General features: G+C 44.4%; 1 protein-coding gene across 1 annotated transcript in view; it reads left to right on the top strand.

The window, feature by feature from the left end:
- Positions 1 to 23,699, top strand: part of RAB11FIP4 (RAB11 family interacting protein 4) — a 195,006-nt gene that overhangs the window by 54,068 nt on the left and 117,239 nt on the right. The window contains exon 2 of the mRNA XM_073310342.1: positions 20,276 to 20,363. Coding sequence (XP_073166443.1) covers positions 20,276 to 20,363 — 88 coding nt within the window. The remainder of the gene's footprint in view (positions 1 to 20,275; positions 20,364 to 23,699) is intronic.

The raw sequence follows: 23,699 nt of genomic DNA, 5'->3' as shown, positions 1-23,699 counted from the left end.
CTTGGAGCTTCACAGCAGCCCTCAGCTTGGCCGTTTTTCTGAACCCACAGTCCAGGTCGACTCTCCTGTGTCTGACCAGGAGTTGGGAGGATTTGGCGGGAACCCGGGCCCGCCCTCTACTCTGGGTTCCAGCCCAGGGCCCTGTGGAAATGCAGCTGTCTAGAGTGCCTCCTGGAACAGCTGTGTGACAGCTACAATTCCCTGGGCTACTTCCCCATGGCCTCCTCCCAACACCTTCTTTATCCTCACCATAGGACCTTCCTCCTGGTGTCTGATAATGCTTGTACACCTCAGTCCTCCAACAGTCCACATTCTCACTCTCAGCTCCTAGTGCCTCTTGCTCCCAGCTCCTCACACGCACACCACAAACTGAAGTGAGCTCCTTTTTAAAACCCAGGTGCCCTGATTAGCCTGCTTTAATTGATTCTAGCAGCTTCTTGATTGGCTGCAGGTGTTCTAATCAGCCTGTCTTAATTGTCTCCAGAAGGTTCCTGATTGTTCTGGAACCTTCCCTGTTACCTTACCCAGAGAAAAGGGACCTACTTAGCCTGGGGCTAATATATCTGCCTTCTATTACTCTCCTATAGCCATCTGGCCTGACCCTGTCACAGAATAAGTCATATATATATATATATATAATACAGAATATATAATATATATAATATATATAATACAGAATAAGTCTCATGTTAGCCCTGGGAGGTAGCTAAATATTGTCCTACCCATTTTATGGAAGGGAAAACTGAGACTCACAGAAGTATGTTTATTTGTACATGGTCCGTGTGAGTGACTGGTAAAAACTGGAATTCTTGAAGTTCTGTCTCCCAATCCCTGGCTCTAGTCCTTGGACAGCTCTACCTCCCTAGCAACATGGGTGCTGTCTCCCCCTAGTGGGGTTAATTTTGTTCCACCCTCCATATCCGATCCACCTGGAAGTCATAACATGTATACAGTAGTTCCAGACCCTGCCTCCTCCCTTGGTGTGTGTAAAAAACATGTCTGCAGTCCCTCCGATGCCAGCTAGAAAGTGCTGCAGAGCGTTGCTCTCTGAATGGGATACAGAGCAACTCGGAATACTTAAACCACTTGACTATCATTGCATTTCAGAAGGTTAACAGGCACGAGGTCAGTTGCTGTGCAGAATTTCTGCAGTGCTTCCTGTTTCCACAATTCAGCTGCATTCTCCATCTGTTGACCAGCTGAGATCAGGTCATATTTTCACATGGCATCAATAACACATGAGCACCAACAGCTTCCCCTTTCCTTCAGATGCGTTTACCATCTACTGTGCCTCCGAACCCACTTCTCCATATCTGTAGCTACATAATTCACTGGCACATTTCATTAGCTCAGCTCTAATGCAGCAAAGTCCTGCTTTTCCTTTGGGCTTTTCCCCCATCTGGACTGAGGCACAGGGGATCAATTTTGCCACTGCTTTAAGCAGCTGCATCTCCATTTGCTGCTAGGACCTGATGCAAAGCCCACTGGAGTCAAAGAAAGGACTCTCATTGCCTGCAGTGGGTTTTGGGTGAGGCCCTTAATGGAGTGTCACTTACACCAGCAATGAATTTGGTCCATGGAGGTCAAGTAGCTTACCCAAATTAGAGCCCAGTACCAAGGCTTGGCTTCCAGCAGGTTATTCAGAATGTCTCTGTGACAGGTCGCCCCCAGGGTGCCACTTGGAACTGGGGTACCACTGAGACTGCCTGACCCACCAGCCTGGGGTCCCTTCACACTGTATTGCTGAGGCAAGCCAGCCAAGCCCTCCCTCAGGCTTCAGACTGCACTTTACCAGCACACACACAGGTAGGGACACTCCCAGCTGCAGCTTTATGCACACAAGCTGAGATCAGCTCTGTATGGGGAGACTCAACTAAGGAATTGCCCAGTACTCAAGTGCATACCCCCCTCTAGAGGATAGACCCCAAATTGTACCATCTTGTGCTGCACAGAGACTTGTATAGCGTAAGCTCTTTACATTTGCTCCCTCCCTCAATGTGGAGAGAGAGATGCAACGGCTTTTTGCCCCCCAGCTATGAATTCCACACACTGGGTTTTAGACAAAACAAAAACAAGTTTATTAACTACAAAAGATAGATTTTATGTTATTATAAGGGATAGCAAACAGATCAAAGCAGATTACGAAGCAAATAAAACAAACATGCAATCTAAGCTTAAGATACTAAAGAAACTGATTACAAGTAGTAATTTCTCACCCTAAATGTTGTCTTAGGCAGATTGTAAGATTCTTGAAGGCCAGCTGCACTTACCTGCAGCTTAAAACTTCAGATATTTCATTTACAGGCTAGACAACCTTCCAGCCTGGGCTCAGTCCTTCTCCCCTCGTTTAGTCTTCGTTTCTTAGCTGTTTATAGCAGTCATCTTGGGCGGGGATCCAGTGAAGACCGAACGAACCTAGATGATGTCACTCCCGCCTCATATGGGGGGAACTCTTTGTTTCCAAACTTAGTTCCCACGCCAGTCAGTGGAAAAACACTGGTATTCCCAGATGGAGTCCAGTACCAGGTGACTTAGTCACATGCCTCTGTAACCATAACTCAGAGGTTGTTTGCAGCGTCCCCAGGAAGACTTCTCTGTGGGTGATAAACATCTTCTGAGATGTTCTCTATTGTTCTCTCTAATGGCTCTTCCCACAGCAAGCCATCTAGATTGCATTCTGTCTGGTGGGCGTTCCCTAGATGTAAACACACTTGTAATTGATACATAGTCAATATTCCTAACTTCAGATGCAAAAATGATACATACCAACAAATAGGATAAATATTCAGTAAATCATAACCCCTCCAGTGATATCTCACATGCCTTATCTTGCACAAAATACATCATAATTATGCCATACTCATATCATAGCAATATCTCTATGAAGAATATGAGGGTGTAGTGTCACATTGTCCCATTAAGGTTGAAATTAACATAGTAGTTTTCAGTCACAGAACTCCTACAAACAAGCCAACATCGAAGTGTAAAGCCTGCTGCTACAGCTCTGAGAGAATACTTACGCTTGAATTTGAAATTCAAAGCAACCTGCCAGTTATCAGTGGAGCTATGTGCCTGACCTCTTCGTGCCTGCTTTTTGATCAGACAGCAGATGACAAATTCATGATGCAGTTTGCAGTGACAAAAATCACATCATTTACAGTACACAGTCTCCAAAGTGGGCAAAATGTCAAGGCCTCACCTGCAGATTCATCCTGATTCCTACACGCTGGCCACCTCCGGCTCTCAGGGGTGCACATGGATGTTGGAGATTCCAGTGGAGTCCCTGGCATTTATTGCTGGGACATGGAAGTGTGCCCAGGCCTTATGATGCCATACACAATGTGGCATTGCAAGTGGACATGTGCAGTGAAGATCTGGGGGTGTGGTTATATCATCTGGGGATCCTATATTTCTTCACGGGCACCTGTGTTGAGACCTAATGCTACACTTGTTCCCCAGATTTCCATAGCTTGTGCTTTAGATCATTTACTCTCTTTCTTTCTGTTGTGATTGGGGCATATCATCAGTTTTCCCTTCTCTTGGAAACCTTCCGTCTAGTCTTCCTTAATGGTCTCCAAAGGTATGTACTCCGTGTTCACCATATGATCATATGTACACGTGCTGTCACCCCTCAAACTCTTCTTCCCAAGACTGGGAGAGGATTGTGGAGAGTGGTGGTGAGGAACCAGAGGTCACCCACTGAATTTTGGGCCTTGAGCCAAACAGGTTGGCAGAAGCCCCCGATTGTCTTGAACTGGCCTTGGGTGAAATATTCGTGAGTTTTGAGTTTACAGGAAAAAGTTGGAGGCAGTTAGAGAAAACGAGTTAAAAAATACAAGCTGGCAGGATCCCTATAGCAAAGCAAAGGTAGAAATTCTGTAGACAGAATGTTAGCTGACAGCTCCACTGCTTTAGGCAGACAAACTCTAGAGAACAAAGTAATTTTCAGGTAGCAAAATCATAATCAACAGAAGGAACAGTGCATTCGATTTTCCTGCCTTGTGGCTTTTAAAGGAGAAAAAAAGTGAAAGGTACAAGATATTCTTATTTAATCAGATAACTTATTGACACAAATTCATTAGCTGAATTTTTTTTAGTAAAAAAGGGAAGCAAAAGAAATGGGGGTCGGCGTATGAACGGGTATAGAGAGAGGGAGAGCTGGGACACAGCCCCTCCCGCCAACAGAGGGGACAAGGAGAGGCAGCACAGCCAGAAGGGAAGAGGCGGGACCAGAGTCTCTCCGCTTCTGGCCACACTGCTCTCCCCACAACCTCCGAAGCAGCTGCAGCTCCGGGGTTGGCAGGTTGCAGCCGCACCACCCGGCCCGCCTGCTGAAGCATGCTGCAGCCGTGCCGCCTGCCCAGCCCGCCGGAGCAGATCCAGCCAGGCCAGAGACATCCTCCCCTGGCCCGCCCCAGCTAAGGTGGGAAGGGATGGGCTTACTCCCCTGACCCCCAGCTTCTCCCCCCCCACCCCCTCCCCCCCGCCAAAATTTCCCCACCAGTTGCTGTCCCGGCCTGTCAGGGTAATCAGCTGATGGGCTGAGACATTTTGTTTACTTAGGTTTACCTCCATGCCTGCGGACACTCAAGGTAAACAAACTGTCTCGGCCTGCCAGCAGCTTATCCCAGGAGCCAAAGTTTGCCGACCCCTGAATTATAGGGTCGGTTTATGAACGGGTCATAAAAATTTCCATTTTTACTTATCAATCTTGGGGGAGGAGGGTGGGCTTATAAACGGATCGGCTTATGATCGAGTATATACGGTATGTCTAAGCAGCCACTTTATCTGGCTTTGCACAGCCTGGATTCTAACTGCATCTGAATTTTGTAACTGCATTTCAAACAGCTAATGTTTTAAGTAATCTATGGTCTTTGCGCCAAGAGAGAAAAAAGCCAGTCTGTTCAAATTTAAGAGAACATAATTCTGCAGTTCCCTTTTATAAATAATGCAAGAACCTTTCGAACTCCATCCCACAATATTTACATATTTAATCTCATTTTCCAGCATTTTTAGACTTGGTCACAAATACTCCAGATGCATGAGATCCTGTCTGCATGTTAATGGAATCACCTGCGGGATAGCTTGACCTTTAGTAGGAAGGTTTGTTTTCCTTTCTTGTGGCTCATAAGTGTTCTCAGTCAACATTATAGGAGTGAGACACATTCACAGATGCCTGCAGCATAGATGGTGACATTGCCAAGGTTATAATGGCTTATTTCGGGTAGCATCTTGTGACTACAGCCCAGATCCTGCAACTGCCTGTGAGCAGATGGATTCCTGAGCCTGCATGGAACTTCGCTGATGGAAGTCAAATCAGTTGCAGCCAAAGCTTACAGACCTTCTTCGTAACAAAACCTCCCATGCCTTGTTTTTAAGAAGATCATTTGCAGTCCATGGGGCTCTGTGAGTTTGTGTTCCTGGAGACAATTGCAGGATCAGGGCCTCAGTCAGAAAATCCTCGCTGAAATAAACACTGTAACCTTGGTGGGTCAATATCCGATGATGATATTTTTCATTAAATGGAAGGAGGTTAACAATTCTCTGTAACCCATTCTAGTGGACTGGCAAGTGAGGCTATAAGGGTATGTCACAGGGTGACACTGGCGCTTTAAGAGGGAGGAGGGCCAGTGCACTTGTACCATGTCAGCTGACCCATATTAGGCTTAAAAAGAGGGCACCCTAGGTTAGGGAAAGAAAGCGAGACCCAGTGAGAGTGACCTTGTGAGTCAAGCTTGGAAGAAAGACTAGAATCCCCTGGGAGGGGAGGCAGTGAGAGCCTGAGATGCAAAGGGGGAAGAAAAACCCCAGGAGTAATAGCCCAGGAGGAGCTAAGAACTGCCGGGGCGGGAAGGTGGGGGTATGTTTTGCCTATGTTTGAGAAATAAAGCTGCCTAAAAGACTGTGGGCCTGGTCCTGTATCCTTTGCAAGCTGGGAAGAAGCCCTGCCTTGTTACAGGGCTCTTATGATCAGGACAGGGACCGTTAAAAAGGCATCTTCAGTGGTTTCCCATTTCAGATAGGATCAGTTTTACACATGCGTCAAAGGAGACTTTTCTGATTGCCACCAGCCCAGTGTCTGGTGTCTGGAAACCAATCTATGTCCTTTCTGCTTCCTAATGTCCACCTTCACAACAACCAGCAGCAACAACAGCTCAGGGATCTGAGCCTCGCCGGTGATTTTGCTGCCTGCAAGATAGCGTATCGTTTTCCCTCGCACCAGGCTGTATTGGCTGTGCAGTGTGGACAAGAGAAAAGAAAATCTTATTTGGTGATTAAAATGTGCAAATCTGATGTGGAAGATCAACAGGAAGCAGATACAGAAGGATGGTCTGGTGGCTGGGCAGCAGACACAGTGTGTGACTTAAGCTCGTAATTGAAACTTTCTGTGCCTCAGTGTCTTCAATTTCAAAGTGACAACCTATCTTTTTGTACAGGCAACAATCAGATAAATTGTACAGTCCTAACCACTGCCAGGGACCACTACCTCCTGGCCCTAAGGCTGTGAGAAGAGACAGCTGGAGGGAACAAGCGTGTTACTTCATAAATATCTCAGAAGGAAGGCTCTGAAGCCACAGGGGAGAGCAAGTTCCAGAACTGAGGACCCCTCCCAACTGAGCTCCACTCTGCTCTGGGGAACATAAAGCAGGGGCTGTCAGAGGGACATGGCAGCAGCAAGAGGAGATAGTAGACTGACAGAGCAGGTCCATCAGCTTGAGTTGTACCTGGAGGAGCTACTAATCAAGTTAGTCAGGGCAGCGGCCTTCTTTGTAGTAGGCGCTGCAGAAACTCATAACGAAAAGGTGGGCATCTCTAGGTGTGACCACAATACAAGTAATGTTTATTGATTTATCTGGGGGCAGATAGTGAACACTTTCCTCGTATTGGTGAGCAGTTACTCCCAGGAGTAGTTCCGTGGACTTCGCTGAGGTTACTTGCATACGTGCTCTGCGGTGGAAATCAGAAGCTCGTGATCTGGTCCTTATTTAGCAGTCTGTGTTTGGTGTCCACCTCCATGGCCTGAGATCCGTGCAGCTCAGTTACAGGCTCCCCTGCTGGCTGATTAAATCCTCCGCTGCCTGCTATTAATAAGAAGATCGTTCCAACGCCTGGCCACACTGATAACGCATAGCCAGGCTTTGCTGCCCCTGAGGCTGCAGCCATGTGCCAGAAAGTGAACTATCCCCTGGAGGATGGAGGAAAAAAACACATTCCTCTTGGATTCCCAGGCAGAGCAGCAGATTGTGATTAATTCCCTCCTCCCCATACACCCTGGAAACTGCCTTTGATCAGTGACCTGCTGTGTTTCTAATGCTGTCTGGGTTCCGGTTCCCTCGGATCAGATTTAGGAACTCATTTTTGTGAGTCGGTGGGGAGTCTGGCTGAGGGCCAGACCTTGCCACAGGCTCATTCATGGAGCCCTCTGTGCTCACTCTGGGCTTCACTGCTGCAGAGGCCAGTCAGAATAAGGAGTGGGGCTGTGACAGGCAGCATTTACCAGTGGTATTGTGCAGTGGTTAGGTACCCGGGTCACAACTCTCCCTCTGTCTCTATCACCCCCTGCCGGTGGTCCCAAGAGAGAAATCTCTGACGAGGGTCTCCTCCCTGCTCCTTCCTCCGGGCCTGTGTAGCCGTCTTTTGCAGGCCCCTTCCTTGCAGTAAGGACTTCTGCTGTGCTCTTGCTCAGGTGCTCTCAAGACAGGTCTGTCCTCCTATCCTGTCTGGCTCTCTTTTAAGCTCCTTCTCCAGCTGGAGCAGGTGCTGCAGGTGTGGTGTCCCCTGGACCCAGATCTTCTTCTTAACCCCTTGTATCTCAGTGTGGGGTTTATATTTTCATCATGGGCGCCTACCGTTAGTGGCAGCGATGTTGTTCCTATGTGGCTGCCCATCCTCAGGGTGGGACTCGGAGTCTGCCTCAGCTGCTGTGTGTGGCAGCCCTGGGACTGGGGATGGTGTGAGTTCGGGGGGAACTTTTCTGATGGCCCAGTGAGTGCCTGCCCCACTTGCTGACAGATAGGGAGACCGAATGGACAGTGGCAGGGGAGGGAGGCAGAGATAGCTCTGGGCTAATAGATAGCTCTGAAGCACGCCTGTTAGCCAGCCTGTTAGATGCAACCGGGCCCTGGGGGTAAAGAACCTACCCATGGCCAGGAGAGCTGAAGTGGGGGAGGGAGAGGAGAGAGATTCCCTCATACCTCCCCCCAGCCTAAGTATGTGCTTAAGGACTCACAGCCTCCCCTCTTCCCCCTAGCAGGAGCTGTGCAGGGGATGCCATTCGCTCTTTAGAGCTGCAGTAATCTCTGTCACCCAAGCCACGGGAGGATGAGACTCTGTATCGTGTATCTCAGAGAGGGAGGGAGCTCATCTGTGGGAGAACCAGCTCTGTGGCTCCCTCCTGAAGAACAGGAACAGAGCCCCTCAGTTCTGCAACAGACCCAGCAAGGAGCCTGCTTATGGCAGTGTCAACACCGATCAGGGCTGGCTTTGAGGTTGGGGGAGGAGGTTTTATTAAATCAATGTCCTAGGCCGTGATGCTTGCTAGCAAGAACTGCACAACTCCAGAACATCTGTCTATTTGTATTAACATCCTGCTTCCCCCTGCAGGTCAAGGTTAAACGCCAGTGTGACAGCCACCATTTTGGCTGACATTGAGGATTGAACTGAGGATCTCCAGTACTAAAATCACAAGCTGGCCTGGTTTGTGCTAAAGAGCCAACCCCTTCTTGCTAGGGCTGCAACAGACTTGTATGTTCTGTGAATTGGGCACACGCTCACCAGTCTAGCACCAGAAAGAGAAGGAAGAGAGCAGAAAAATTCAGCCCCAGGCTTTGTAGTCCAGGCTAGTCCACAAGCTGCAAGGATCTATCTGGCTAATAAACTCTACAGCAGAGGTCCATGTTCTCAGACAGAGGACATCAATCTTTTCCACTTTGGGAAACAAACTGGAGAAAATGAAAGTTCTTTCCTTAGTGTTTCACTTACTTGGGTGGATGGGTGATTATCCTCCCCATATAAATTTAGATCTCAGTTGCAATAACATTTCACCTTAGCCAACACACACTACTTTATTGTGTATCTTAGCAAGACTGGCGGCTCTATAGACACAAAGTGATGTTTGCCACATGCTGCTTTCTGAAATGTAAGAGCAGTGTGAAAGCATGCTGAGGGCTACTTACAGCAATGGAAAGGCTGTAAAGAAAGAAAAGAAGAAGGGAAAAAAACCCGTCCAAACTCAGTGCATAGGAGAGGGTTCTGTGATGAAAAACAACACATATAGTGAGGTATGTTACTGAGCAGAGATTAGTGACACAACTAGTGCAACCTACAATGAGTCTGGATATCTTATTGAACGTAATGCTCTGGGTCAAACTGAAGTTGATGTGGGAATCAATGGATAAAGGTCTCTGGCTTGTGCTATGCAGGAGATCAGACTAGATGATCACAGTGGTTCCTTCTTGCCTTAAAATGTATGAGACTGAAGCCAAGAATTCTCAACCTCTTATTTTCAACCCAATTCTCCACCCCTTATTCACTATTGTGGGGAAAACTCACAAGACTACTCCTATGAAAAGTCACTATTGTTAGTACAGGCTTCACAATCCAGCCTTGCATATGGATTTAATGTATGAGAAGTCTCCTGACTAAATCCCCCCACATATAGAAAGCAGTAGCAAATAACAGAGTGGGGAATGGATGAGTCAAAAGACTGGACATTTGGAGCCTTTTGCCTCGAAGTTGCTGCCCATGTTGACACTGACCAAAAGTTGTTTCCATCAGAAGGCTGATGGCTTATGTGGATTGAGTTGTTTTGTTCCAGTGTCCACCCCCTCCAACCATAGTTGGCATCTGTTGGCATCCTTGTTGACAGACTTTGCGGAAAAGCAAGGGTGAAATCCTGGCCCCACTGAATTGAGTGGAGAAACTCCCAATGACGTCGGTGGGATCAGGATTTCACCTGAGCATTTACATTGTTCTTAAACCTAATAAACATTTGGCCACTTTTAAATATGGTTAAAATTGTTCTCCCTTGTTCCTTTGCATCAACGGGGGCGTTGGGCTAAGTGTCCTGTTAAGTCACCCCGAATTCTCAGGCTTTCTTCAGAACCACTAGACCTTGTATTTCAATTCAAGGTAGCCTCAAAAACTTGGGAGGGCAGACGGCATTTTGGTTTTGGACTAGCCCTAGTCGTTTTAACTTTTTCAAATAGGTTTTCTAGCAAAGCATGAAAAAATGCCACCGACATCATAGAGGCTTCTTGAAAAGGGATAAACTTTTTGTTCTCTTATGTATCTATTTTAGGTAATCTAAATGATGCTAAACAAAGGTCTCACCTTTAACAAAGACATACAAAATGGCATCTATGGAATCAGTCTGTTCCATATAGGTAGTCTATAGTTTCTGGGTCAGATCCTCAACCAGCAAGGTGAGTCTTTCTGTCCATGATGGCTTTGTAGAAGATCTTGTGTTTAAAGCATTGGACTAGGAGAAGTGAGTTTTCTTCCCACATCTGCCACAGACGTTCTGTGTGAGGTTGATAAGACCTTTGATCTTTCTTTGCCTTAGTTTTCCCAGCTGTAAAATGGAAATGATATGACTTCACATTAATGTTTATCAAGAGCTTTGAGATGTGTCTTGGGTACTTGTACGGTGACCCTGTCCACCCTGGATGGAAGGCTCTGAGCAAAGTGTTACCACTTCTCTCTCTGTACTGACTTTTATCCTGACACTGAATAAAAAACTCAACATGTTTAATGATGCCTCCTCAGCATAATTGCTTAATGACCCACAAGAATCAACATCCCATTGATTCAGCAAGGGCTTGACTCAGCTCTTTCAGTGCCAATGTGTCCTCCCAGAGGGCTGGTGCGGGAGGCTCAACTCCGTATTGCCCAGATATGCAGGGGGATAAGGAAAGCTTTCACCCGCCAACTCTGGGTCCAGGGCCAGCACAGTCTGCTCATTTCACTCGTGCATGAACAGGCTGTCTCACCCACTTGGTTAATGGCACTGAAAGGCTTCTGCTTTTTTATTTGATAGGATAACACTGTCTCTGAATAGATGGTGTGGTTGGGAACAAAAAGGATACAATGTTATGCAGCCTGGTTATTGGACTGACAGACCCTTAACCTTTTCAAGGGTAATAAATAATTATTGTAGTCTCAACAGCCTTTTGCTGTTTCAGAGAGACTGATTAATTGCTGGCAGTGTGCTGTCAGAGGAGAAAGGGGTTAGGAGACTGTTTCTCTACAAAGCTAGGCAGGAGAAGGTTTAATATGGTTGATGTACACAGCAGAGAGGATTTGGGTTCGTGTTGGTAGCACGGTTCATTTTGATGGTACTGGCTAGCTGCTCAGCTACAATCTCAGTAACACCTTCCTTTTATCAGTCTGAAAGTCATCGGAATATGAATTGTGCTCATTTAAAAACTAATGCACGCCTCCCCCCCTCAAACATCCGTTCATGAGTGTATTATGCAGCAGCGCCTAGAGGTCCCAACAGTGCAAGGCACTCTAAAAACTCACAGTAGGGGCAGTCTCTGCACCAAAGAGCTTCTAATCTAAATAGACCCCATATAGAAACGGTGGGCAAACGGAAGTGTGGCATTATCCCTATTTTATAGGTGGGGGACTGAGACAGAGAGAGATGAACTGACTTGTCCAAGGTCATATGGGGGGCGGGGTTTGTTAGGACCAGGAATTGAACCAGATCCCCGCCGTGTCCCAAGTCAGAGCCTTTTCTATAAGACCATCCTTATGTTAGCTGAGGGTTAGGCACAAGTTGTCACTTTTACATTTCCATGCGGTCACTGCAGAAGGAAATGCTGTGGGCCCATTACCCCAGTCAGTGTAACTTCAGAGTGGCTTATGGAAGTCGACGGCATTGCTCTGGATTCAACACCAACGTAAGTGAGGGCTGAGTTTGGCCACATGGAATTCGCATTCCCTTTCTAGCCCAATGTACCTTTAATCCCACCCATCCTCTCTTTTCCTCTGAGTTCAGTATAGAAAGAGGTTCTGGAACTTTCCATAAGCAGAGAACCACCTATGCTCAGGCCAGAGAAGGAGAAAAGGGGACATTATAAATCAGGCTCCAATGGGCGTCTTTCTCAATATGACAAACCTTGTATGTACTGTAAAACAAACCCGTTAAGCTACAGAGTTAGCAGTTGGTGAAGCTAGGGGGAAAATACAGTGAATTAAAACAGTCTAGGGCGAGCATTGCACTGCACAGTACAAACACCCTGAAATTCCACTTGTCCTAATGTCCAGCAGAGTTCACCCCGGTGAGGAAATCCAGGACAAGCAGGATTTTGCAGCCACAGGACTGTACAAGAGTCCTTCCTCCCACAAACTCTCCTATTTTACATTCCAGGGGTCAGATTTACCTTTGGGTTAGCCTGATTTTTTTGCTGGTGTAATTTCATTAAAACCATTGGAATTAGTCTGGTGTCAAACTGGACTAACACAGTGGTGGATCAGGGCCCAGGTGTGCCCTCTGCACTAAACACAGCAGGTGTGCCGATGAGCCCCAGCGGAGTGGGTGTGTTTCCATGTGTCCCACTGTATCTTTGAGATTGGCACTGTCTTGCTTTGCTCACCCATCCAGTGCTACTTATAAGAGTGATGCTATCTTAGGGTTTCATACTGCCACCTGTCACCAAAGTATCTGAAGGCCTTCCACATAAATTCAATAGTAATAGCAAAGTTCTTAGGGTTAGGGAACATTGAATGGCTGGTGCTTTGATGGCATTCTTGGAATTGTACCACCTCCTGGAGCAGAAAGGTGGCTAGAACTGAGCTATGTGACTGGGTTGGTACATTGGGATATGCACACTGGCCATGGGTAAATCCTGCTGGTCCCTCCAAAAATTGTTATGTTAAAATGAGAGAAGTGAAAAATAAATTTGTCTCCTGTTCAGGAGAACTGGAGCCATAAGTGGAACAACATCCTCCCATCCTCAACCATCAGCTGAAAACCAGATCTTGGAAAGGGAGGGTGGAATTATGTGAATTGATGTGGAGAAAAATGCTGTATGACAGTCCTAGAGATTCAAAACTTCTTTCTGTCTGGAGGGTGTGTTCAAGTAGATGGAGACCTAGGTACATCAGACATGTCTGTGTGTATTTATGCAGAGATTTTATTATAACTGCATACACAAATGTAGCCTCAGCAGATCTAAATTAACACAGCCCCATTGACCCTTGGTTTACACCAGCTGAGGACCAAGTCCGTGGTGGTTAAAGTTCTTGATATGACTCGTATGTATGTATGTATGTTTGCCAGTTTGTCTCCCTCTATTTTGTAAATTTACTTGCTTTATAAATAAAATCTAAATTAGAATCTGTGAACTTAAATACAAAGTGGACCTGGAGACTGAAACAATTTGCTTGGGGATAATTTCATTTCCTGTTAAAGCTTTGCTTCATAGTAAATACTAATGCACTTTTGTAGCCAGTCACAATGCACACACCTGGGCTTAACACATTCGTATGTGATTTGATTCAGAATTGTAATTAGGTGTTGTCAGTAGAGTGGCAAATAAAACCATTGGATCATTGAGAGGCTTTCAGGAATAAACTTATGGTGCCAGTGTTATATAGGGACCACAATCAGATTATTGTTATTATTGTATTATTAAACTGGGCACAAGCATCCCAACTGGTTACAGGAATTGGTAAGTTAAAACCAAGAACACAATTTCCTGCCTTTTAGCAAGACACCCAAAAGGAAATGAAATTTGCCTAACTGACCCTGTGAGCATTTGAAATAGTGTTTACTTATATTGCAATGCTGTGGGTTTGCTGTTTGTCAGGGAAAGCCATGCACCAGTCTTATAACCTTAAAGTCTAATGTCTTCCTAGATATTTGTCTCCTGTATGCATCAGGCCAGATTCTCAGTGTGTGAACATCAGTGTAACTCCCTTGAAGTCAATGGAGCTATGCTGATTGACACCAGCTGAGGATCCAACCGCAGATTTGTACTACTTCACTGAACAGAAAGCATTGCATCTGTTTAGAATCTTGATGCCATGACCCCTGATGGCCTAGTTGAGTCTGATTACATCGCTTTAAATATATCCAGAAACAGGGCCCGAAGAATAGGTTTGGTGCTCCATTTTCTTTAGCTTTCTGTAATGTCTGTGACATTCTCTGACCGTGACCCAGTTGTTTTCTTCTGTTGATGGTAGTTTGTATTTAATAAGTCTCAGGAAGGAATTGTAATCAGTCTCCTACTTCATTAAAGCTGCATTTCTGTTGAAAGTAGGCATATGTTTTGTGGCTATAGGGTCAGATCCTTAGCTGGTGTAAATCAGCATAGCTACATTGACTTCCAGTGTTGCCAGCTCTAGTGATTTTATTGTGAATCTCACAGTATTTGGTCATTTTCTTAAATGGTCACTCCTGGAGTCTCATTACTTTGTGCAAATCTCGGCTTTTATTAAAAAATGTTTTTAGCCCTCATGGGTGTGGGGAAAAAGCGTGAAAACATAAACCAAAATCCAGAGGTTGTAAAAAAAAACCTCAACATTGATTGTTCCTGAGAACTCTCGTGATTTTTAAGCCAATCTTCTTATTCAGACTTGTGAGTTCTGACCATGTACGGGTTGGAATAGTGCACTGCTGTGCTGACTGACACCAGCTGAGGATCTGGACTATGGTCTGGAGTGGATCTGAGCAATGGAACATGCATTAATAGAAATGATATGGGAAGCACGAGGTAAAAGTTTCCAAGGCTTCTCTTGAGATACTCATTGATAGGGATGCAGTCATAGCTGACAAGTCTCAGCAAACCGGTGGAGCAATGAAAAGGCTGTTCTCTGAGTCCAGAGCATAGATAATATGATAATGGCATGCCCCGGGGCTATCTTTGCTCTTGAAGGAGTCTCCCCTGTCTTCGGGAGGCTCACTGGTTCATAAATACTAGCTTCACCATCACTCCACTGAAAATGGAATGGTGCTGAAACAGAATGTGCTAATTTGGTATAGGCCATCAGCAAGGGAAGTCCTTTGAAGTCATCTTCACAGGGCATTGTACCTTCACATGTACTTTGAGTGACACCCCACACATTCAGACTTCTGCCTGCCCAATCTCTAAAACACATCCATGTTTTAAAATGTTTTGGACATGGAGTAGAATTTCTCAGCAAGCCGGAAGCCACCATGCTCCAGATCCCATGCTGGGTGAAGAAAGGAGAAGAAGGAGTTTGCAGCTTTCCTGCTATTTGGTTGGTCTAGAACAGTGATTCTCAAACTTTTGTACTGGTGACCCCTTTCACATAGCAAGTCTCTGAGTGCGACACCCCCCCACCCCCTTATAAAGTAAAAATACTTTTTTATATATTTAACACCATTATAAATGCTGGAGGCAAAGCGGGGTTTGGGGTGGAGACTTACAGCACACAACCCCCCACATAATAACCTCATGGCCCCCTGAGGGGTCCCAACCCCCAGTTTGAGAACCCCTGGTCTAGAAGAACCTAGGCCATTCATTAAAGAGACTAGACAACTTGCCCACGGTCACACAGGACATCTGTGGCATAACAGAGCCCAGGTCTGCTGACTCCCATTCTTTGCCTCAAGCAAAAGACCCTTCTTGCCATAAGAGATGAAGATAAAGGGTAAAAAAAATTAAAGTACCAAAGTCCCCAAGCCTCTTTTGCAAATGAGACATATGCTCCTAAGTCAGTTCAGTGCTTTTGAAAATTTTACGCTTTATCTGCATCTGTGACCTCTTGTCACAGTGCTCCATACGCAATTATACATTGGCTATCCTGCTGGTCAGGTCTGCGGTGTGTACCATTCTATTTCCTTTGCATGTGGGTGCATGATGTGTTTATATCCTGCTGGATCTATGCTACCAGAGTACCTGGTAATGTAAAGGCATTCCGTTGCTTGCATTCTTCATGGTACCCCCTCTTCCTTTCATATATAACACTTACCCTCACTGGCTGTGACAGAGGCATGCCAAAGCTGTAAATTATGTTGGTTTGGGGACATAACATTCCATCGTATCAGGCAGCTTCACGCCATTCAGCAGTAAATCTGAGCTGATTTATGTCAGCATAATGCATATGGCTTCCTTCAACGAGCTGATCTGTGACAAGCTTGTTAGATCAGAGATGTGTGCGTGATGCCAATTACAGAGGGACCGAGTGTGTCTCCAGCTTGACATTATGTAGCCATAGGAGGTTGAGCAAAATATTGCCTGTTGTTATGTTGTGCACGGATTCTGCTTGAGCTCTTATTTATGTCTCGTGCACCAAGAGCTGTATTTCATGCACGTATGGTATGTGATTTCCTTGAACACCTACACATAAACCCCCATCCCCAATTAGAGCCACTGTACATCCTGGGCCAGCCACACAGGATTTGTTCTTTGACTTGGATGAATGTATAATCTGAGCAGCCATCCATGTATTAACAGGCAGGGCTGGGGGGGAAGCGTTCCCACAGCTCTTAGAATGTACAATGTGAGTCATGTCTTTCAACGGTCCAGAATAAAACACGAGGAGAGAGATTACAGGTGGGAAAGGATGATACCTGAAATCTGTATCTGAAGAGAGATCAAAGTCACCCATCAGGGGTTTGAGTAAAACCATCAAGCAGAGATTTGGAAGGAATGCTGTTTTCCACCTCCGTGTACTGCCGTCCCCCACACGCTGGAGAGTTACTGCACTGGTGGCTCTGACCCCATAATTCACTAGAATACACAATCAGAATACAGAGAAATTAGGCCACCAGGGAAGTTTACTTCCATGCATTTATTTGGGTTCCTTGGAGTTTCCTATTTGGCCTTGTTTGTAAGTAACATTAATTTTGACTTTGTTTTAACCTTATTGCTCTTCGTTTAATTATTTGCTTTCTGAATACTACTATTACTTAGCTGTTAGATTGTGTTTTCTATCCCTTGATCTCAAAGTATGTATGTATCCTTACAATTTCCATTTTATAGGGAAACCAAGGCACAGGACAGTAAATGAGTTCATACAGCAAGTCAGAGCTGGAAATAGAATCCAGGTCTTCTGAGTACCAGTTGGACAGCCTGTCCATGAGACCATGCTGTCTTTGTTTTTCTATAGCACTTCTTAATCTGGTAATCTCAGAGCAGTTAATACACCTCAGTTAGTTAATCCCTGCACCATCCCAGTGAGGTAGTAGATTATTATTGTGTATCCCCATTTTACAGGTGGGTAAACTGAGGCATGGAAGGCAAATGTGGGTAGCCCAGTGTGCATCAAAGCATGGGATGGACTAAGTGACCAAGTAAGTAAACTGAGGCATGAAAAGGTTAGTGAGGATACATAGATATCATCCACTGTGATCAGCATCCAGGAGTCCTGCATCCAGGAGTCCTGAATCCCAGAGAACAGCTGTAACCACAAGACTACTGTCTCCCATGATGTAATATCAAAGAGGTTTGTGTAAGGATGACTGCCTCTAACAGAATCTCCCTTGATGTGTGCTGTCCATGGTTCTGGCCAAATGCTGCATTTTGCCATTAGACTGACAGCACATCATTATCAGCTCTCCAAAAGTTTTCGCAATAAGAGAACTTCTGTAAGATTTCTCCCTAAACTCACTGCATGCTGCAGAATTCATCCTACAGCTCTTTACTTGTCATGTCTGCATGAGGGGAGCTGCAGGTGATTTTTTAAAAAGAAGGAGGGGAAAGGGAAGGATTTAGCCTCTGGATCAAATTGTTCCATTCTCCCCTACTCAACACCAAGCATTCTGCACCATAAATAGATTCTTAAATCCACATTGCTGTTTTCCCAGATTCATTCATGGTTGATCCATTTGACAGTATCAAAATAATGTATCCAACCCATAGGAAAATATCCTTACCCCAATTAAGTCAGTATTTTATCCAGTAATAAGCAATTCTATGGCATGCATCACCATAGTATCTTACGTACCTTTTCTCCATATGCCAGCAGGAAGTTCTGGTTTTTGTTCCCCGTTCTGCAGCAGATTTTCAGTGAAACTGTGGGCAACTCACTTAACTTCTCTGTGCCTCATGTTCATCATCTACAGAATGAGGATAATGCCTCGTAAAGCACTGGGCGACTGGGGATTGTATGTGTGCTAAGTATTGTTATAGCAAATACACAGCAGATATAAATACAGTTTTATGGGGGGTGGGTTTAAAGATTTTAAATAATACATGTAAAAGGTGTTTATATATTTAATATAATTGCAGGGTTTCTTTAACTGCAATTAACTGGGAATGTATGGTTTGTATAGATATGGTATGTAGAACAGGTCTAACACATCTATCATTACTACATTTTTACTAAAGTGTATTTAAAACAGTACAAAACCTGTTCACATGTCTGACTAACATCTAACTTAATCTGTCAACCCAAGAAATTTAGCACTATTCAGGGTAGTATCTAAGGATCTGAGTCAACAAAGTTCTTAGGCATCTGCTTAAAATTAAACAAGCACTTTTGTACTTTACTGAACCAGGGCCTAGGTGCTGTTGTATGTACCGTTGCTGAGTCTTCAGGCTGATTGGAAGTGCATACTGAATGCCAGGGCATGAGACTGAGCACTAGGGAGCGGAAAGTGGCAATTCATCAAAGTTTTAGCTATTGCTTATCTAAGCACCTTAATTAGATTTCGTTGTTCTAAATAAGAGCTTACTGGAGGGACCCATCGCATTTGTTACAAGGATGCTGGGTGGAGAAATAATCTCAAGAGCTGTCAGCTGGTGTTTTGGCTCTGGTTGCTCCATCTGGGTCCCAGCTGGAGGTGTGGTTCATGAGAACATTACTCCATATGCACACTTCCACAGGCTACTTCTTCTACATGTTTGACTCTGCTGTTCCAGTGGTCCTTGGAAACTGACAGCATGTGATGTAAGCACCCCGGCATCATGATTTCGAAAACCATATTTTGTGTATAGGATACACTGGCAAACTGAACGGCCCCAGCAGTAGACTGAAATGCTGAAACCCTGTTGGTTTTACAGCACTGCCAGGCTTTCATTAGGATGGAGAATATTCCCATTGATCATAACCCATCTAAACAAAATGGTCTGGGTATACTGGATGGATAGAATAGAAGTGAGGAGGTTTCATGGTCAGACATTAGTGCACCCTCTAGAGGGCCTTAAAGCATTCCTCAGGGTTTTGCTAGCACGTGAGAAACCAAAAAATTGAGAAACTGGGTCACCAGGATTCATTCATTTGCTGTGTGTATTGTCAGCTGGGCTTTGATTGCTGTTCATACCGGCATGTTTAAGCTTGCATTCTGTCCTTCCGAATATTGTAATATCCTGCATTCCTGCTCTCATTGCTCCTTACAATCTTATAATAAATCTTAATATAATATATAGTATATATTGATGTAATAATTGGTCGTATTTATATTGTAGTTGCACCCTAGAGGATCAGACCAAAGTCAGACCTCCATTGTGTTAGGCATTATGTGCATACAAGTAGTGAGAGAGAGCTCTGGTCCCAAAGAGTTTACAATCTACATAGGTTAAAGGGTAAACAGGCACAGAGAGGTGAAGTGACTTTTGCCTATCATCACAAAGCAGGTCAGTGGCTGAGCTGAGAATAGAATAGAAGAGTCCTCTGACTCCCACTCCAGTGCCCTATCCACTGGACAACTGCCTCTACCTTTGCTCTATAGGAGCTGGAATTAGGGCACCCCCTGTCTCAAAGTGATTTCCATCATATACAGAGTTTATAGTTTGGTTCAATGGCTCTCAGCACCCCCACTATACAAACTGTTCCAACGCCCCTGCTTTGCTCTCTTCCCCTCCCCCCACTTAACTGCTTTTTTGCTTTCTTTTCCCACGCTTGGTTTTGTACCTTCTTTTGATCCACTGCGTAGATTCACCAAATTCCCTCCCTCTTCTTCCTCCAATCTCGCCTGAAAAATCCTTCAACCCTTCCTCAATGTGAAATATCTCCCTCAATATACATGCAAATTTACTGCAGTACACCCAGTGTGATCCCCTTTGGTGGGTGATAATTTACATCAGAAATGCTAAACCACGAAACTGAGATTATAGAAAATAATACGGCACTAAACAAATTAATCTCATATTAAGCTTCTTTCACTTTTAATGTTCTTGGGTCTCTCATATATTTTATGGAAAGTCACAAAGTTTTGGTTTTATATCTACGTAGATAAGTATTTTTACCTTGTACTGATTTTAGTTGCGTACTGCAGATATTTTTGAAACTGGTGTTTTCTCCATAAGAGCGTGACCAAGATAGAAGCAACACATAGTAAACTTTGTATATTCTTTTCTAGGTGGAAAAATTGGCTAAATACTTGGACCCAAATGACCTGGGAAGAATCAACTTCAAGGATTTCTGTCATGGAGTTTTTGCTATCAAAGGTAAGTAAGTATTGTAATGCAGCTTTTTATAAAATACCCAGTTTAACTCAATAATGTTTTCTTAGGGCATGGGGCGTCAGAAGATTTGATACTTACTAGGATAGATGCTGGTGAATTGTACTTTGCTCTTCTGTCTCACAGAAGTATAATCAATAAGATGCTGATCTTGCAAAGAGTTAGGCACATGCTTAACTTAAAGCACATGATATGTCCCATTAAAGTCAACCATCAAATTAAGCATGTGCATGAGTCTTTGTAAAACTGGGTCCTTATTTCTTTAAACCACCTGCATATTTAGACAGTCCACAGGATAAGGAGCTCAGTCTAAACGTGAATGAATTCACATGTGTAAAACTTTGACTGTACCTGAAAAGCATCAGATTATCAAGGTCACTGGGAATTTTCCATGATCTGTAACTTCAGTCCATACTGGGTTAATAACCTTTACTCATGAATGGACTTTTCCTATACAGTTTCTCCAGTGTAAGAGACGTTCTCAACTAACAGCTGTAGATATTTATATTTGAATTATGTTTGAGTTCTCTACGTTCCACAGACAGTTTTCTCAGGCAAAAGAGCTGTGGAGGCTTTGGTTAAAAATTCATAGAGCCGTATGAACGCAGTGAACAGTTTTCTATGAAAGTTTACAGAATGTTTGATGCTATTTGGGGTGATTTTGTGCTAATCCATAGATTTCACTTTTATATACATTTTTTTTTAAAATGAACCGAAAACCTACAAAAATTCAAAATCTGCAAAAATTAAAATTTCTTAGGTTGAACTTTGAATTCCAGAGCCACCTTTTTGTTCAAAGTGATCTCATGGTTATAATGAATGAGTCATTTTTAGCATCCCCCCCCCAAAAAAAAAGTAGATGGGGGGAGCTGGTATTTTGTTTTTTGGTTTTGTTTGTTTAGTAAAATGGGCTCATTTAGGCATTCAGAGCAACACATAAAAAGGAGAAATCACATTTTGCCTATTTTTTCTCTTTGCTGTGATATGAATCTCTGTTGAAACCCTATGTCTTGTCTTTGGATCTATCTTCATTACTCTGATGACAGGGAATGCCAGCTGTAGTGTAGGGCTCTGCCTATTTTGGGGGCATCCCTGCTGCTGCATGTCCCGGGTGCAGCTTAAAATTCTGTTGATTTAGGGGCATGCAAAAGGGATACAACAGGGAAGGAAAACGTCCATTGTCTTGGCCTTCCCATTATCTTTCATATATGGATCCTTGGCATCACCATCAGCCACCATCTCAAATCAAAGAGTATTTACAGCTATTAAATAAAAGACATCCCATTTTATGTATATATTTTACTGCAACTCTTAATAAGGAACTAGATCCATCACTTACCTCACCCGATGAAGGTTTTATTGGTCTTCAGCCAGCAGAGACATTTTTCTTTCTTTAAAACAAATTGCTGTGATTAAAGTTGAGAAAATGTTTGCTCCCCTTCCAAAAATGAGAAGACTCCACCATGTTGTCTCTCATTTTTCAACAGGGCTTCGTGTGGCAAGAATAGCAATGCTCTCGTTCTCAGACAAAAACAATCAATCCAACTAGGCTGCAACCGATTTTAAATATGGCCCTTTGACACCCTAGCCTATTTGAATTGTGTATAGTAATCAGATTAATTTAGCAAGATGAGACACTATGATAAATCCCAAGGTTTTGTTCTAATTGAGTATGAATCTGTGTTATTCTTAGTGGTGGAAGCCAAACATTTACATTAAAAAAAATTTACTACCCTAATTCCTTGCCATATTTCTTATTTATGGGACTTCAGATTAAATTGTCTCATCACAGAGCTGAGCTCTTGGGGATAGTTCCCTTGATATTCCGGGATGAAGGATAACTTTTTACCTGGCAGAAGTGAAATACTTTTGTGTTCCTATTTGGGAGTTGTCTGTGTCGTGAATCTGTGTTTAAACATTGGGGTTGAAACATCTAAGTTTTCTGGAATCCTGGATTCACATCCCAGCAGCCAAGAATCAGCCTTGAGGGAGAAAAATTGAGTTCCATGAAGTTTAGAAATTTGATTGAATCTCTCAGATGAGGTCTTCAAAACCAGCTATGGATCTGGTCCAAAACTCCAGAACTCAACGCTCCCAAACATTGGTGTATTTGAAATCCAGATCTGTAGTTTGCAAACAGCTCCTGTATCCATAAAAAGATGAATTAAAACTCTGGATCCAAACACTCTTGAACTTTGGGATCTGAAATCAGTGGCGTGGCCCCTACCCCTGCTGAAACCAAGGTACTGCCTGCTCTGCATGTGTGTGAAAAATCTCCTGGCTCTTTCTGAAGGAAGACCCTGCTGTTTGCTAAGGTGTCCCGTGTGTCGTCTTCCCCCCCCTCCCCCCGTCCCATCTCTGAGCTGGACAAACTCCACATGGCCCTTGACCTAAGACTCATACACCTCTGCAGCCGCTGCTGAGATGGCAAGTAGAAACAAAATTAAGCCTTTTCAGGCCTCTAGCAGTCTGCTTTCTAGTGTACATTGACAGCGTGCTCCTGATTTCCTGGGATGGAGGATTTAGACAAGCTGAAGGAGCAGTAATGGGGGATATAATGGGTTGGAGGAGCTTAGTCTTGTTGGATTTGTCTGCACTGAAGTAAATCACCCTGGCTGGCCTGTGTCAGCGGACTGGGGCTCTCAGGGCCTAGGCTGTGTGGGGCAATACAATAGATGTCTGGGCTCGTGCTGGAGCTCAGGCTGCGGCACCTGGAACCTGAAGGTCTACACTGCAATCTATCAGCACTGCAACCTGAGCCCCGTGAGCCCGACTCCGCTGACATGGGCCAGCCGCAGGTGTTTTATTGCAGTTTAGACATACCCGTTGTGTATCTTTCTGATGAAACTCTAGGCTGGAGGGGATCCTATCTCTTTAAGGAAAGCCTCTGTTCTTTCTCCTTTGTAAAGGTGGGTTATCCAGTAAATGTCTTGCTTCAGCACTTGAGTAGTAACCCTGCTGTTGGGGCCCCTTTCCTAGCATGATTACGCTCTGCTGCAAACCGGGACTGGCTTGTCATCAAGATAAAGGCTGTAAAGCTTGTTTGCTGGAACATCAAAATAACAAAGTTTAGCTCCTGGTGTATCTGCACTCTCCAGCTGCTCACTTCATGCCATCGGTTCAATTAACAATCACCAGTCAGGAGAACTACTGCCGTCAGATATTGGCTTGTTGTAAATACACCTTTGAAATCCTGGCCCCAGTTACATCAGTGGCAGAATTCTCACAGACTTCAGTGGGGCCAGGATTTAATCTGTTACATTTGACCACTGGGTTCAATGTTTGATCATTTTGATTGTAAACTGATTGAGGGCCTGATCC

This window comes from Lepidochelys kempii, chromosome 14 (genome assembly GCF_965140265.1).
Source record: "Lepidochelys kempii isolate rLepKem1 chromosome 14, rLepKem1.hap2, whole genome shotgun sequence".
Taxonomy (NCBI): domain Eukaryota; kingdom Metazoa; phylum Chordata; order Testudines; family Cheloniidae; genus Lepidochelys; species Lepidochelys kempii.
Note: the sequence above shows the minus strand (reverse complement) of the source record. Positions and strands in the feature narration are given on the sequence as shown.